The following is a 16,787-nucleotide window of genomic DNA, read 5'->3' as shown; positions in this document are numbered from 1 at the left end:
TTGCTTAAGGAGGGGTCTCCTGGAGAGGTAGAAGAAGGTTCCAAAAGACGGGGGTGGAGGGAGGCATTCCACACAGAACAGCAGGAGCCAGCGAAGCGGACAGGAAAGAGGGCTGGCTGGGTGTAGGAAAGGTGGAAAAGATATTGGAACTGGGGACAGGTGGGTGGAAGCAGAGACTCCTTGGGTCTGCGCTGTTGGGTTAGGGAGCCCGGATTCCGGTGACCACGAAAAGAGACCTGGCTTATCAGCTACACTCTGTGTGACCCTAGGTAAACTGTGTAAACTCTCTGAGCCTTGGTTTCCTATTTATCACAGAGACGAAGAACGCCGTCGGAGAGAAACTGGAATTTTATGGCCGAGTGAAATGAGAGAGGTGGCCCGTCGTGTGCTAGACTTAAAGCTGAGTGGAGTTGGGGAGGAGCTGGACCTAGTGCCCAGTGGAGGGTGATTCATTTGGGTACTGGGTCAAATCCACCAGATTTTCAACCCAGATTCACACTTCCTGTAGAGGCAGGATCTAAAGGGCTGGCGAAGGTGTTTGTAAACAATAGAAGTGCAATTCAAAGTTTGCCGCTGGGGGGTGAAATAGTAGGGCTTAGAAAAGAGGCTGGGCAGCTGCAAGCCGAAGCATCTGTTTGCCTGCAGCACGGTCAAAGCTGGGCGGATGTGGACTGCTTTGCAGTCCTCCCGCCATCTCCAAAACGCTAGAGATCCCCCGCCCCCCGCAGCCGAGGGGCGTGCGAGGCATATCCCTGGAAGTCGATCCTCAGTGCATGTAGAGATGACGGGTGAGAACCGGGAGCGGACAGTGGTGGGGTGGCGATCTTGGGTCGAGTTAGTTTTAACACACCTCCAACAGCTAGGACAGTAAGGCAGGGGGCAGGGAACGCAGCACAGTCGCCAGAGCCCAGGGTGGCGAGGGGACAAGGCTGAGGCCAGCCCAGCGGCCAGCCGCAGCACCGCCTCCCGGGAGGAAGGCGGGGGCCGGGACGGGGAGCGGGAGGAGGGCGGAGGGCGGAGGAGGGCGGTGCGCTGAGAGGTTATTTGTGGTTCGCTTTGATCCCGAGGGGGAACCTGAAACTCTCACATTCCTGACATAGCAGCCGCCTCCAGCGCGGGCTGACCCAAGGGCTGCGCACTGGGGCGGTAGCAGCCAGAACGTCGGCGCCACCGGCGAGTGCGCACCTCCACTGCCGAACGTACCTAAGCCGAACCCTGTCTGCGCGCGCCGGCAGCCGCGGGCCGCAGCGGTAAGAAAGGTGTCCGGCTCTCCGGGCAGCGCGCGAGGCCAGCGGGGACGCTCCCCAGAGGCACGCCGACACCGCCATCAGCCCGGCCTTTCTGGAAACCGGAGCTGGCGTGGACGACCCTCTCCCGGAGAGGGAAGGGGAGGCGGTACACCTTTTCGAGGATCGATCTTAGGCGTCTGTCTAGCCCGGGGAGCCCCGCGGTGTGCGCTGTTTTTGAGTGGGGAAGAGGACATGACTCTCCAACCCACGGGGACTGGAGGAGGGACAGAGGATCGGTGTTAGGGGGTGTGAGTCTCGCGCTTGGGGCAAGTGGAAATCGGCTGTAGGCTTATCTTGCCGAATGCAGGGTCCAGGTGGCTGCTTTGTCTAGACTGGGGATACAGGTGGCTTTTACCCTCAGCTAGCTCAAGAATTCCTCTTTGTCTTCCTTGGAAAATCCTCTCCGGAGCCACGAACTGGCTCTCACTTAGAAAGAATGCAGCCTGCTGTCCAGCCCGGTGACGTCAGCGCTAGAGTATTTGGAAAACAAAGAGGTCTGGGGAAAGAGGCGGACCCGCAATGCTTAAAGACCTCTCGCGGTTGCGGGTTATGCTTGCCCGGAGCACTCCGGTAGCCATCGGTGCTAGTTCGGTTCGAGCCATCGGTGCTAGTTCGGTCCTGGCCTGGCGGACTTTTGCTAGAGGGCCAAGGCCAGAAACGCGTGTTTGCTTAGGAAGGCGGTTTTCAGAGTGCAGAGCGCCAGAGCAGCCCAGGTGCAACGCCCGGGTAAGGAAGCTGGTTTTTAGTAATGGCTCAACTCTAGGTATTTGAAAGATTGTGCATCTAGGGGTTTAGATTGGGAGTCATGTGCGATAAAGGGCCTCGGAAATGTTCCGTGTTCCGGGAGCTTGGCTCATAGTTGGCGCGCCTGGAATCTGTCGCGAAGGCTCTGCATTCCTTCTAGCCGTTCCCGGATCTTCCGTAGCGGGAGTCAGCCCAGTGATTAACTTAGGAAATGCCGCGAAGAAAAAGCTGCGGGCAAGCAAGCTCCTAAAGCCTTACACATTGTAGGATGCAGTGAGGCGGGAGGATTAGATGCTAGGAAGAGTGAATAGATGCATAGGTGTCCCCAGGACTCACTTCCTTCCCCCAGCTCTGCCAACATTCCATTCCCAAACTGAGGCGGGGCACATTGTGACACAGAAAGGGGCCGCATCCCTGCCCCCACCCCTTCGTTTCCCCCTCACCTCATTATCCCATCAGTTGGCTCAGGTGGTTGTTTCTGATGTCAACAGAGATGCAGAGGGACCGTGCCCTAAGTGCCTAGGGTACATACAAGTATTCTGAGGGGCTTTTCTAAGTAGCAGGTCTATGTCTCTGGCTCCAGTTACTACAAGCGCATCCCTCTGCCTCTTCACAAAACCATCGTCCTATTGTTACGTTTCTTTAGCCGCATTTGCCAATTCACAGACAGCTTCTGCAGCTCACCTTGCAGAATGACTGCTAAGGTCATCAATGACCAAGAGACTCGATTCATTTTATAGGCAGTCTTTGAAGAAGCTAAGCCCAGGGTCTGTCTGCTTGGCTCCCTGTGGCTCAAGCATCTTCATTCTGAAGAGTCATGGGGGTTATTTGCTTAGGGCTTCCTTCTACCAGGCTACGTCTGCTAGTAAACCGGGGTCAGGACTGCTAAGTGGTTGGATTTGATGGAGGCTTGTGCTAGAGTCATTCATGAGACAGCTTGGTGTAGTGGTTGACTGCAAGTCCCCATTAGATAACCTTCTGCTTTTCTATTGTCTTTATTTTTAAATATATAATTATTTTATTTTTACTTTATGTGCATTGGTGTTTTTCCTGCGTGTATGTCTGTGTGAGGGTATCAGATCTTGGAGTTACAAATGTTAGAGCTGCCATGTGGGTGCTGGGAATTGAACCCAGGTCCTTTGAAAGAGCAGCCAGTGCCCTTAACTGGTGAGCCATCCCTCCAGCCCTTCTGTTGTATTTCTGTAGGATCAGTTAAGTCTCCATTAATGTCATTACAAGATCACCATTTGCCAAGGATTTATAACACACCAGGTGCTCAGTTTCTCCAAGAGGCACACTGTATTTTTTTTTTTTAAGTAGACAAACTGAGGATCATAGGCTCAGTAACTGAATTTAATAGATGGCCACATTGGCACTTGCATCTGGGCCCATGTAAAACCGCCTACCTACCCTACCTCCTCTCTCAACAAGAATGTTATGGCAAGTGAGCCCCCCCCCCATGTGCTTCCATTGATTGCTGTTATCCCTGTCTCTTAGGAGCTGTAGGACCAGGTGTCTGCTGGCCATTGTCTAAGCAGGTGTGTCCAAGCCAGAGAAGCATGAGGACACTGGAAGATTCCTCAGGGACAGTCCTGCACCGTCTCATCCAGGAGCAGCTGCGCTACGGCAACCTGACAGAGACCCGCACACTACTGGCCATTCAGCAACAGGCCCTGAGGGGTGGAGCTGGAGCTGGGGGCACAGGGAGCCCCCAGGCCTCCCTGGAGATCGGACCACCTGAAGACAGTCAGGTGCTACAGCAGGCCACCAGGCAGGAGCCCCAGGGCCAAGAGCATCAAGGTGGAGAGACCCACCTGGCAGAAAACAGGCTGTACCGGCTGTGCCCACAGCCCAGCAAGGGAGAAGAGCTGCCCACCTATGAGGAGGCCAAAGCCCACTCACAGTACTACGCAGCACAGCAGGCAGGACCCCGTCCACATATTGGAGACCGAGATCCTAGAGGGGCTTCAGGAGGCAGCCGACGACAGGATGAGGCTCTGCGGGAGCTAAGGCATGGCCATGTACGCTCCTTGAGTGAACGACTTCTGCAGTTGTCCCTGGAAAGAAATGGTGCTCGAGTCCCCAGCCACATGAGCTCTTCGCACAGCTTCCCTCAGCTGGCCCGCAACCAGCAGGGTGCCCAACCCCGAGGACCCCCATCTGAGGGCCCAGAGCCCCGTGGACCCCCACCTCAGTACCCACACGCTATACTGGCTCATGAGACTGCGGCTGTCCCTGACCCAAGATACCGTCCTCGAAGCAGCCCACACTTCCAGCATGCGGAAGTCAGGTGACTACCCCACCCTGGATTTCTTCTAGTCCAGTCTCTCAGAAGAACCCCAAGGTCATATACCTTGGATCCTAGCTGGCATGATCCCAACCCCACTGCACCCACACCAGCTCCTGGGGCTGTCTGCTCTTGAGAAGGAAGAGCTGGAGGTTAGAGGGACTTAGCCAGCTGACTTTACTTAGTCGTACCAGTCGTGGTAGCGCACTTAGGTGAGGCAGGAGGATCCCAAGTTGACTGTCAGCCTGGGCGACGTAGCAAGCCTGTCTGAGACAAAAAGAAACTGACATCATTGCTTTAACTCAAAATATAGATAGCATTGTCTATAGAATTCAAGTAAGGAGGGTTCCCAGGGGATGGGAATGGGGTTTAAAGGTGAGATTTTTTAGAAAGAACTAACAAAAGACAATGCCAAACTGTTTCCAAGTTAAGTAGGCCAAAGGTGGGACTTCCTGAAGGTTTTTAAAGGGAAAAAAAAGGACTTTTGTTATTGTGTTAGAGGGGCTGAAAGAACTAGGTGACCACCTCTGTCACGGCTGCCTTGCCCACCAGTTATTTACTTATGTTTTCCTTTGTACTTGTCACCTTGAGCCTTTTTTTTTTTTTTAAGTTAATTTATCTTTTGTGGACTCTCAGGACACTGGTGGACTTGACTTGATTGAGTGTAAAGTCTTGGGAGTGGGATATTTTTAAAGAGAGGCACATCACATTACCAGCCTTCGAGAATGGGTCACAAGAGCCATGGTGGGAGCTGGGAGCCCAGTGAGTGCAAGCAGGAAGTCAGATTGCTGCAGGAGTGCAGGTTCCTAGAAATAGGGGATGCCTTTTCCATCGTAGCTGGCTCTTCTTTTTTCTCTTTGAGTTTTTTTGAGACAGGGTTTCTCTGTGTGGCTCTGGCTGTCCTGGAGTTCTCTGTGTGGACCAGTCTGGCCTCGAACAGTTCTGCCTGCCTCTGCCTCCCAAGTGCTGGGATTAAAGAGGCACGTGCCACAGCCGGCCAAGGCCCTTCACCTTTTCCACAGAACAGCCACCATGCTGTATCCCCCTTGGGGGTGGGGTGAAGCAGGGTTCCAGGAAGCCCCACCAAGGGCACCCAAGAATTTGCACACGCTCTGGGTTCAAGGTCAAAGTCTGGCTCACTTTGCACCTGCTGGGTTTTCATTTAGTCACTCGTCCCCCACCAGTTCTGTACTCTGGAAAAGAGTAGTGACCTGGCCTGGAGGAACGGGGCATGGAGCCTCATGGGTTTACTCAGCCTCCGCAACCCCCAGACACCCACCTTATCTCCCTTCTCTGGGCAGTTCAGGAAGAGGTTCTTCTTTCGGACCAGCCCTATTGAACCCTGCCAGGAAAAGATAATATCCAGGCAAGGAAGTGGACTGTTTGCAGGAGAACAAAAAGATGGGGAGGGGGGAAGGGGGAAATGGCGGAACCAGGGGCAGGGAAAGCAAGTGTGAAAGGAAAGGAGTCACTATTCTTCTTGGAGCTCAATCATTCTCCAAGAATGCTAGTTGTGTCTGCCTGGCCGGGGTGTGTGTGTAGAATGACAATTTTCTGAGGCCACCCTGAGAGTGATCACACTTATCAACAAGAGAGGGTCTAATCAATCCAGTGACAGCACCCTAACCTGCTCTCCTGGGAGCTGACGGTAGGAAAAAGCACATGCAGGCCTTTCCTGACCAGATGAGGAATAAAGAACAAGGGAACCCTGGGGATGGGAGATGGGATGTGAGATGGGCCCAGAAGCAAAATCCAACTTTGCGGAGTCTTCTAGGATTTAGAAAATTCTCAGTACAAGTCAAGTAGCCATGACACTTTGAGTTGAATGGCCTCAGGAAAGCTCTCTTGAGTACCCTTGGCTTACTTTGTTCTTCCCTTGCCTAAGGATGTGGTACACCTATGCCAGCGGGTGACAGAGAGCCCTGCCTTGCACCCTGCTGTTGAGCTAATCCAGAGGTGGCCCCTTGTTCAGAAGTGGGTGCCTGTTGTCTACTGGCCACTCTGTCAGGCCTCACTTTTGTGGCCAGGGACCCTTGTGACTTAGCAGACAAAGGTGACATGACACTGGGCAGCCAAGGGACTCATTGCTGAAGGCCCAGCAGCTGGGGCTGAAATCCCTATTTGTTAGGCTGAGCTCAGCACCTGCCTCCCTGCCCTAATCTTAGCAGAGGTCTTGGGAAAGAATTTCATGGTTGTGGGTAGCAGGACCCTGAAGCCAGGAGGAGAAAACTCAAGTGAGCTGCTTTATTTGATTTAACCAGAGTTCAGCCTCTAGACCTGGAAAACTGTGTGGGTTCCATCCAAAAGGACCGTCTGTCAATTGGAAAGGTCAAGGTGCATTTTAAAGATTATTTAAGCTGTACATGCCCTAGGATGCCCAGGGTTGCTTGGGCTGATCCCTAAGACCTTAGCCACAATGGGGCAGCTGTGAACAGAACAAGCACCCAGATGCTACAGCACTTCCCATCCCACACTGGTCTATTTCTCTGCCCCTTTCCTGTCTCAGGCAGATACCATGTGGCATAGGCCCTTCCCACTGGTGGCTGCCTAACACGGGGAGGCTCAATCAGTTATTGGCAATAGTAATAGCCAGCGTGTGTGTGTGTGTGCGCGTGTCTGTCTGTCTGTCTGTCTGTCTGTCTCGGTCTCTGAGCTTTGCCTCTTCTTTTCCAGGATCCTCCAGGCCCAAGTACCGCCAGTGTTCCTCCAGCAGCAGCAATACCAGTATCTGCAGCAGCCCCAGGAGCACTCCCCAGCCCTTCATCCTGCCGCTCTAGGCCATGGTCCCCCAAGCTCCTTCAGTCCACCTTCAGTGGAGGGGCCAGCAAGTTCCCAGGCCACCTCTGGCAGTGCCCACCTGGCCCAGATGGAGAGTGTCCTGAGGGAGAATGCCAGGCTGCAGAGGGACAATGAGAGACTGCAGAGAGAGCTGGAGAGCACTGCAGAGAAATCCAGCCGCATAGAGAAGGTAGAGACCCCTAGAGCTGGGTGGGGTGGGGGTGGATGCTGAGGGAGGCAGAGGAGCAAGGGGACAGATCAGGCTGCTTCTTGCCCGAAATCCTGTCTTACATCCACCCCCCCCCCCAAACACCCCCAGCTCACTGCAGACAGCTGAGGAACAGCCGAGCAGTTTGCCCTGGTGCATGAGCAGTTGCTGGCCAGTGGTGTTAGAAAGAACTCATTCACTAGCTCTCTGCACACTTGCACCCCCACCCTGCACAACCCCTCCTGTGGACACCTCCCACAGAGAGCCCTTTGTGCGCCCACACAACAGCCAGTCTGTTCCAGGCCAGCCCTGGCCAAAGAGAAAGCCCCTCCTCTTAGGGAAAAGAAAAAGCAATGTGTTGGCATAGCAAGCCAGCTAGGAGCACGTGTAAGACCTGTGGCTTCCAAGTGGGAGGGGCAGCCACATGCTCTGGTCAGAGGCAGCTCAGGCTGGGGTCTGGTGCCCCCCTTTCCTTAGTGAAGCATAGCCAGTTGTGTACTAAGGTTCAGTTTTAGCAATAGCCGCAGGCCTTCCAGTACTGTCTATCTACAGTGTTCTGGATAGTTTGAACCAACTAGAATATGCTCATCCCTGGTCCTTTGCACTCAGATTATCAGACAATGTTAGGCAGAAATGAAATGCTTCTTATAAACATTAGCTATGGGGCAGGCTGGAGGTAGACCCCTTGAAGAGCATCTAGCTCTGTCTGGGTCCAGGCAGCATCCAGTCCCAGCAGTCTGCCCTACCTAGGAGGCTGCAGCCTAGTGATTATTGCCCTATAGAGCCAGCCTCATTCACTCCCTGGGACCCTTCTTGTCATTTAGTTTGTTGTCTGCCTTTTACAGCTGGAAAATGAAATTCAGCGGCTCTCTGAGGCCCATGAGAGCCTGATGAGGACCTCTTCCAAGCGGGAGGTCCTGGAGAAGACTATGAGGAGCAAGATGGACAGTGAGATGAGGCGGTTGCAGGACTTCAACCGCGATCTTAGAGGTGAGAACTTGGCTTGTGGGTCAGGGAGCTAGGAGGACATCTGAAGACTTTGGAGATGTGTTTTTTTTGGGGGGGGAGGAATTTAGAATCTCTGTTCTGTACTGTAGAGGCTTTCATGAGTCTCCATCATTGGTCCCTGATCTGAGCAGAGACTTCTATAAGCTCATCCCCAGTTTGGAGGATACAGGCTCACAGAACCCCAGGATAAACCTCAGGCTCGCAACATCCCTTGACACTAAAACATCTCTTTATTTGAAACAGAGAGATTGGAATCTGCAAATCGCCACCTGGCAAGCAAGACACAGGAAGCCCAGGCGGGCAGTCAGGACATGGTGGCCAAGCTGCTTGCTCAGAGTAAGTAGGGGACCTGCTAAGAAACCTAGCTGTCTGTACAAGCAATGAGACCACTGTGACCCCAGTCCGTTCCCTTCGAGGGTTAACCCACTTCCTTGCAGAGAGGCACTTGAGGAACAGATTTCCTGAATGCCTGCTGTGGGAAAGAGTGGTTTCTGAAGATGAACAGGCGCTAGGAACCAGTGACTGGCTGAGCCACACAGGAGTGACCTTGGCAGTAGTTAACTAGAGGACAATGAGGGATCTTCAGAGTTTCCTAGGAATGCCAGGCAACAGAGAGGCTGGGGATACATGAAGCTGCAGAGCACATTAGAATTGGTGGAGGGTCCTGGGATAGCCACAGCTACAGTCTAAAGAAAGCATTCAGGCTTCTCTGTAAACAGGGAGGCCCAGGCATCCTGGAGGCTTTACAGACTAATCCATTCATTCCTTCATTAGCAGAATTGAGCTAAGCACTGGGCCAGTGTTGGGCAGAGGCGGGTGGGAACTCACCCAGAAAAATGGCAGGGAGGTGAGATAAGCTTAAGGCTGGAGCAGGTTCCCACAGGTTCAAGGGAAAAAGTGATCCTGGAGATTGGTGATTAGGAAGCCCCTGGTGGGATGGGGGACATCTGTGGGAACAGCAAAAGCAGGGCTGCAGGGAAGGAGGGGGTATCAGACACTGAGGGAGAATGGCAGCTTTGTAGGTAAGAAGGGAGGAAATTACTTTGTTAAGGGTTATCTAGAGAGGAAAGGACAACTCCTGGCTGCCAGTGCCCTCTTCTTGCTTCAAGGACTTAGGGCCCTCAGAGCTTGCTAATCAGCCTTTGGCAGGAAATGGGCTCAGGTTGGGTAAGACTTGGGCTATCCACTACCTTTCAAAATGAGGTGACGGTGGCTAAAGGTCTCTGGAACGTAGGTGAGGGGGAAGGAGGTGTGTCGCCTAGGGGTTGCCCTTGGGAGTCTGCAGAGGACCGACTGCTAGGGGAAAGGAGATTGGGGGTGCTCTAGTAGGAAGGGTGGCTTTTGGGCCCAGGCTTTGGCAAAGAAATGAAGTCTTAGGGTTTCTGGAAGCCTGCAGAGGGGGAGGGGGGCAGAAGCAGCCGGGAGGCGTTTCCGCTCCCCGGGGAGCGAGCTAGCGCCAGGCTGTTCTTGGCTTCTTGCTGGAGCCATTAATCTCGCAGCCGCGGGTGACCTGGATGCCTGGCATTCCAGAGCCTCTGGGCTGTTCCGCTCCCGGCTGGTCCCCCTCCGTTCCCTCCCATGTGAGCCTGACAGTGGCGCCCTTCGGCCCCGGTGGCGCCCGGCCTGGCTTTGGGAGGAGAGAGGGTGAACACAAAGGGTGGCTGGATCCTGAATGTGGGGCGCCTGCTAAGCAGGCTTAGCCTTCCACTCCCTACCAAGGCATCTTAGAAGTTGTACTTCTGGTCTCCAGAGAAATAGGCTGCCACTCTTAAGTTGAGCAGCCAGAGACACCCAAAGGGCAAGTGCTTTGAGGTGGGTTGTAGGCCTAGAACATCACTTAGAGAAGTCTGTGTTCTGGCCTTGACCCATTTAGATGGAGAGATTCTCTGAGCAGAGCTCCTCCCAAGCAATTAGCAAAGTGGTCAGAGATAGCCGGATTCGAGTCTTTGGATTAGCACCATTATCGTTGTGCTGCAGGGTTAGAATTCTATTGTGGGCCTGAGTACCTATATGTGGGTCCCGGGACCATGGAAAGACATGGGTACTGAGCAGGAGAGGCTCCAGTCTGCAGGCTACGTTCCAGAGCCAAAACTTGGGGGCAAGAACTGTACACATAGCCAGACATAGCTGTTGCTCCGCGGCCAGCCATTTGGCTCCTTTGTTTCTTCCTCTGTAAATCAAGAACCACAAATCCTACCTGGGAGACTGAGTGGGATAAGATGTGAAAAGTGCCTGCCCCCTTCTTCCTGCTTGAACAATGACTTTGCTGTTATAGCTCCCTAATCTATAAAAGGCTGGCTCAGTTCCCACCTGACCAGTCTCTAGTCATCATGAAGCCTAAGGAAAACTGTATATGTTTCGGTGATGACCATATCTGGCCCAATTCAAGCTGTGTCCCAGATAAGAGACCATTTAGCCCAGTTGTTACAGCAAGGGTCATAGAGTCAGGCTCTGCTATTTACTCCGAACCTGCATCTTACTGAAATGCAACACACCACTTCCAGGAGTGTCAAGAGGTTGGTGGGTGAGCGGCAATTGTCGGCACAGAGCCCAATAGTGGGTGAGTGTGGCCACCGTCACCTGTCACTACTCCTCTTTGTCTCCCCCACAGGCTATGAGCAGCAGCAGGAACAGGAGAAGCTGGAGCGGGAGATGGCGCTGCTGCGTGGTGCCATCGAGGACCAACGGCGACGAGCAGAACTGCTGGAGCAGGCTCTGGGTAATGCGCAGAGCCGCGCTGCCCGGGCTGAGGAGGAGCTACGCAAAAAGCAGGCCTACGTGGAGAAGGTGGAGCGGCTGCAGCAGGCTCTGGGACAGTTGCAGGCCGCCTGTGAGAAACGGGAGCAGCTGGAGCTGCGTCTGCGCACGCGCCTGGAGCAGGAACTCAAAGCCCTTCGTGCACAGCAGGTGAGCCCAAGAAGACCTGTGTAGCTGGCTGAGCTGGGCAGAATCCAAGGAACCCCTGGTCTCTAGTCATTGTCCCCTGGGAAAGATGATTGCTCCACGTCCCTCTCAGTCATCTTGGACAGCCAAGGCTCTGCCATGTGGTCTATGTTCGGGTTTGGGGGACTTGTTAAGTCTTACCATGACAGTGGCAGAGATTGGCACCTCAGTACCAGAAAGTAGTCGTTAAGACTGTCATGCAGAAGACTGGACCACCCTCACCTCTCTTCTCTTCCCAAGATAGGAAGTAGATGTCTGAGCCCTTAGCGTATGCTTGCTACGTATTTGGACATAAATATTTCTTGCTGTTTACAAACCAGATGGAGCTCTGTGTCCACACCCAACCGTACCCTGTCATAGAAGGAGGGGGACCAAAACTTACTTGTTCCAATGTGATTACCGCTCATATTCCCACTCCCATTCAGAGGATTGCTTTCCTAGTCATACGTGCCCGTGTGCCCCTGGCTACCATAAACTGGGAGAGAATGTGAGGACCTTTGTTATCCCCTGTGTCTCTGGGTGGAAGTAGGAAGGGGGAATGTATGCTGCAAATGACTGAACAAGGTATGCATGTGTTAAGGTCTTCACACAAGCATAAGGGCCAAAGTCCCACGCAGCCCAGCCTTTACCCTTGACCGTGGTATTCCTTGCTCTACAGAGACAGGCAGGCACCCTCACTGGTGGCGGCAGCAATGGTGGATCTACTGAGCTCAGTGCCCTGCGGCTGTCAGAACAACTGAGGGAGAAGGAAGAACAGATCCTGGCTTTAGAGGCTGACATGACCAAGTGGGAACAAAAGTATTTGGAGGAACGAGCCATGAGGCAATTTGCCATGGATGCGGCTGCTACTGCGGCAGCGCAGCGCGACTCGACTCTCATCAGACACTCTCCCCAGCCCTCGCCCAGCAGCAGTTTCAACGAGGGCCTGCTGGCAGGCAACCACAGGCACCAAGAGATGGAGAGCAGGTACTATAGAGTCAGGCAAGGGCATCTGGGGTGGGGTGGTGGTACCCAGTCCTCTGTCCCTGGACTGGGACAAAGGGCCCTACCCTCGGCAGCTCCAGAATGTTCGGCATTCCAGAAATTATAAACAGTTGATTCCCTCAGTGAATCCCTTCTGTGCTCAGGCGGGAGGTGGATTGGTACCATCCAAGGTTTGGCCATTATGGGTCCTCTTGCTTGCTACTAGCACTAGGACCTGACTCTTGCAATGAGGTGGGCTCAGAGAACATCCATCGCCGAGCCTCCCAAGGGCAAGAGGAATGTTTGAGTCTCCTCCCAACTTATGTGAGGTGACTAGAACGCAGGGTCTGTGGGTCTGACAGTGTGGCCTCCCACAGGTTGAAGGTGCTCCATGCTCAGATCCTAGAAAAGGATGCAGTGATCAAGGTCCTTCAGCAGCGTTCCAGGAAAGACCCTGGCAAGGCTACCCAGGGCACCCTGCGTCCTGCCAAATCTGTGCCATCCATCTTTGCGGCTGCAGTGGGGATTCAGGGCTGGCAAGGGCTCTCATCCAGCGATCGGCAAAATGATGCACCTGCCCGGCTGACAGTAGGTATGAGGAGGCTTGCAGTGGGGTGGAGAGGAATTGGAGGAATGTTTAACAGCACGACACCAGACTCTTAGGATACAGGCCTTCTGAAACCATGGCTTCCTGGCCCTTCTGGGGAACCTTTGGCTCCCATGACCCTGAAACCCACAGGGGGCCTCCTAGTATAAAGTGGGTGCTAGGCCTCCAGTTGATTACAGATGTAGGCAAGTTACTACTGTTCCTAAGCAAATACTAAGAAGTCCTAGATTTCAGCTACAAAGAAGGGGTGTCAAGCATTGGCACCTAACTTAACCCCACTTATTCCCATTCCAAAAAGGGAGCCTTTCATTTTACCAGACATCTTGCAACTTGGGAGTAGCTCAGTGCTTTGAGTTTGCTTGGGATTGTCTTCATCGGGGACCTTGTCTCCTACGTCAGGCTGTATCCATCACTCTCCTTTCTTTCCTACAGACCGTGTACCAGCAGAGGAGCTCCCAGCCACAGCTCCTCTCCCCACCCACACCAAACACGGGAGCAGAGATGGGAGCACCCAGACCGAAGGCCCTGCAGACAGTACCTCTGCCTGCTTAGCCTCAGAAACCGAGAGCCTCCTGGGGTGTAGCAATAGCCAAAGGACAGCCTCTCTGGGTAAGCACTGCCCCCCACCCCTTCCCCTGACCTGTGTGTTAGGTGGGAGCTAAGGACACCGTAGGTGTCAACTGGAATACACATTTTCCCCAAACTCATCCACCGTGGGAAGCCCCACAGTGTGAACTGAGGGTTGTTGGAGGCATGAAACCCCTCAATGGGAGGCAGACCTGTAGTTGAGAAAGAAAGCACCCCATCAGAAGGCACTGTGCCTCCAGAGTTTTCCTTGCATGTCCTGCCAGTCCAGATATCTAAGATAATGGAGCTTGGCAAGTGACCTTGATGGTGATATTGAGTTGGGAAGCTATTGGAAGAGTCCAGAAAAGAGGAACTTGAGAAGCCTTTTCTCCTTCTACTCTGATCTCACATTCACCCTTACATAGCTGCCTGTGTGTGCCTCATGATCTCAGAAAACCACAGGCATGACAAGAATGCTACAGCCTGCTTCTAACCCTGGGGGCACCCCTCCACTGATCATTCTAGCCTGTTCAGAGTCTAAACACAGGCATACTTCCTGCGCCATCTAGGCCCCAGCCAAGGGGAGGGAGCACAGCATTGTGCTTAGTTGACCAAGTTAAGAGGAATCTGAGGACTGGGGCAGCTTAGGGGAGGGAATCTGATGAAGAAAGATCCTGTCTTAGTTAAAATGTGTTGAGCTAAAAAAGAACAAGTGGATAATGCTCACAGCATAGCCCTGTTGTCTTCTTGTCTTTCTCTAGACTCTGTGGCTGCAACCAGAGTTCAGGACCTGTCAGACATGGTGGAAATACTGATCTGAAGGAAAGAGGTGGTGCCTTGGGGACCCTGACTCCTGGCCTCCCCCTGGCAACCCAGCGGTCTTCAAATGTATGCCTCACTTTCTCCAACCATTGATGGTGTGGTGCATGAAGCTCAGAGAGGAGCCCTAGAGGGGACCTAGAAAAGTCTGCGGCCCCAGAAGACTGCTTCTTGGCCTATATTCCTCCCATGCCCATAAGCAAGGAAGAGCCAGATTTCCCCTGCTGCCCAACGTCTGTTGCTGGAGCAGAAAGGAGCTGCCCTCCGGCCTGCCCGTTTGTATTCAGGCATGAAGGGAAAGGGGAGTGGCGTCTGATTCCCGAGGATGGCTGGGCACTGATCGGGTGGTCTGCCGGGATAGCCAGGCCAGCCATGGTGCTCTGTGGTTAAATGTGGCCCCAGCCAAGCCCATCTGCTCTTCACTACCTCCTTCAGGTCACTAAGACTTGAATTTCGGAGGTCTATTGGGAGTGTGAGCCTTTTGGGAACCACCAGCACGCCTGTCGCTTGGGAGTAGGTTAGAGGCCATTTGAGGGGCCTGCAGGACAGTGTGTTTTGTATATAATTCTCCTTCCTTGGGAACAGAAGACTAAGCATGCTGGTTCAGATTCTCCTTCCAAGGCTGTGCTGCCTGCCCCTGCTGCCGCGGCTCTTGAAACATCTGATGGGTCTGCCAGATGTTCTTCCGCCCCCCGTGCTCGGCCATGGAGTTTGATGCTGGTTGCCCTTCCTCCATTTTAAACCCCTGTGTTCAGTGCCCATGGGACTCTTGTCACCAGCCTTTCTGAGTGGCTCCACAGCTCCTGTCCCTGCGACATCCTGTCCCTTTGGTTATAAACTGAGCCAGATGCAATGAGCCGCCACATGTGGACATCTGTCATGCCCAGCACCAGGTTCTCTTTGAAGAAACTGGAGAGGTTGTTCTCATAAGTGTGCTAGTTCCCACCAGCAGGGACTGGGAGAGGGAGCTATGCTGGTGAAAAAATGGATCAGTGAGCTTAAAAAAGACAAGTCCTCACCGTGGTGCCCCATCGCAAAGTGGCACCCACGAGGCTGGCTCCTCACGTTTCTGGTGCCCCAGCCCTGAAGCAGGGCCAACTACTTGGAACTGGGTGAAGTACCCTGCACATGGCAGCCTACCAGCAGCAGTGACTTTGACTTTGGTCTTAAAGTAACCCCCCATTTCAGCTCACAAAGCTATTGGTGGGTGTCAGAGCTTTTGTGTTTCCTCCTTGAATCTTTGCTTGTTTTGTTTGTTTTTCTTTCACTGTCTTCAAGTTCTATTTGTTGTTTTGTTCCCATGGTTCTCTGAGTTTCCTTTTTAAACATTTGCATTTGCTGGGCAATTGCATATTTTTTTAATCCCCCTACCCCTGTGTAAAGCTGAAAAATACATCTGGTTCATGTGCATTGTTTACAAAGATAAAAGTTAAGAAAAAAAAAGGGAGGGGAAAAAAGGCAAAAAAAAATTGTGAAAGAAAAAAAAAACAACTTAATATATTTTGGATTAATATTTGGTATTTCTTTTTTTAAAGTATTTTTTGTTGCTGTGAACATTTTCTGCCAAAGACCATGACGTGTGTCTGTGTGTTTAAGTTATCGTGAATATTTAAAGTGTAAACATGGCTGTTTTGTTACACGCCACCCTGTACCAGGATTGCTGTTGCATTCCACTGGGTATGACAGTATTTTAATAAAAAAAAAACTTACAAGGAGAAATGTCTATCTGTTTATTTTATTTATTGATTGAGACAGTGTAGGTCTGAGTCTAAATTTACCTCAAACTAGAAATTCTCCTGCCTTGGCCTCCCTACTAGCAGCTTTACAGGTGTGTGTGACCTCCAGCTACAAGAGTGGTTATTTGCAAGGATGAGAAAAGGGAAGATGAAGATTTTAAAGGGTCACCCATGCCCACTCTCTTCAAAGACATGTGTCAAGTCCTACTAGAGATTTTGAGAAGTGACATTAAGGACAGTTGAAATGGCATGGCTGCCCCCATCTTCACACACTTGCAGAGACCATCGATGAGGAGGGTGGGAAGGGTGTGGCAGATGGCTGCCTTCCCAGGTAACTGCCCTAACCAATTTTGACAGTTGCATGATAGGAATGTTGCAACATTACCTACCCTATCCTCTCACTCAGCACATGACCTCTTTGTTAAAGGATCCAGGTGCCTTGTGAACCCTGTGACTGGGTACATGCAGTTGTATGTTCAAGAGTGTAAGCTCTTGGGCCCCTGCCTTTAGCCTCCTTCCTTTGTGATATAGCCACCCTTTCCAATGTTCACAAAGCATATTTCTCCAGCACATAAAAGGAAAACTACCCCTTGGCATTGATTCCCCACTCAGGATGCAGGTGGACATAAGGCTGCCCACGAGGCAGCAGACCATGGGATGGGCCACAGGTTAACAGCAAGTTAACCTCCTATGACCATGGGTAAAGCGTCTTCCAGGTAGGCCTGGGAACGCAACAACCATGCTGATGAGTGACCAAGCTGAGGTTCTGAACAAGCCAGCCTGCTTGTCTTAAGAATGGAGTTGAACAAGTGGGAGAATTCAGAACATGCAAAGACTT

At 52.6% G+C, this 16,787-nt stretch overlaps 1 protein-coding gene across 3 annotated transcripts; it reads left to right on the top strand.

Annotated features, from left to right (window-relative positions):
- The first annotated feature begins 766 nt into the window (after positions 1 to 766).
- Positions 767 to 15,641, top strand: Amotl2 (angiomotin like 2). Of its 3 annotated transcripts, none has more exons than XM_051206123.1 (10): positions 767 to 788; positions 3,531 to 4,323; positions 6,994 to 7,288; positions 8,152 to 8,296; positions 8,558 to 8,650; positions 10,926 to 11,221; positions 11,916 to 12,223; positions 12,598 to 12,812; positions 13,260 to 13,436; positions 14,156 to 15,641. In XM_051206123.1, exons 1-10 carry the CDS (start codon positions 782 to 784, stop codon positions 14,212 to 14,214), a joined length of 2,388 nt encoding a protein of 795 aa, XP_051062080.1. In that variant the 5' UTR covers positions 767 to 781; the 3' UTR covers positions 14,215 to 15,641. The 3 variants fall into 3 exon arrangements, with proteins under 3 accessions (XP_051062080.1, XP_051062089.1, XP_051062096.1); XM_051206132.1 differs by lacking the exon at positions 767 to 788 and adding an exon at positions 1,101 to 1,250; XM_051206139.1 differs by lacking the exon at positions 767 to 788 and adding an exon at positions 1,923 to 2,015.
- Positions 15,642 to 16,787: the final 1,146 nt, after the last annotated feature.

The sequence above is a fragment of the Phodopus roborovskii genome, unplaced genomic scaffold, assembly GCF_943737965.1.
Source record: "Phodopus roborovskii unplaced genomic scaffold, PHOROB, whole genome shotgun sequence".
Taxonomy (NCBI): Eukaryota; Metazoa; Chordata; class Mammalia; order Rodentia; family Cricetidae; genus Phodopus; species Phodopus roborovskii.
Note: the sequence above shows the minus strand (reverse complement) of the source record. Positions and strands in the feature narration are given on the sequence as shown.

Excerpts from the sequence above, each read along its gene's own strand:
- Amotl2 (XM_051206123.1), top strand. Across the intron at positions 8,297-8,557 it reads CTTCAACCGCGATCTTAGAG|AGAGATTGGAATCTGCAAAT; the intron begins GTGAGAACTTGG and ends TATTTGAAACAG. Across the intron at positions 12,224-12,597 it reads CACCAAGAGATGGAGAGCAG|GTTGAAGGTGCTCCATGCTC; the intron begins GTACTATAGAGT and ends GGCCTCCCACAG.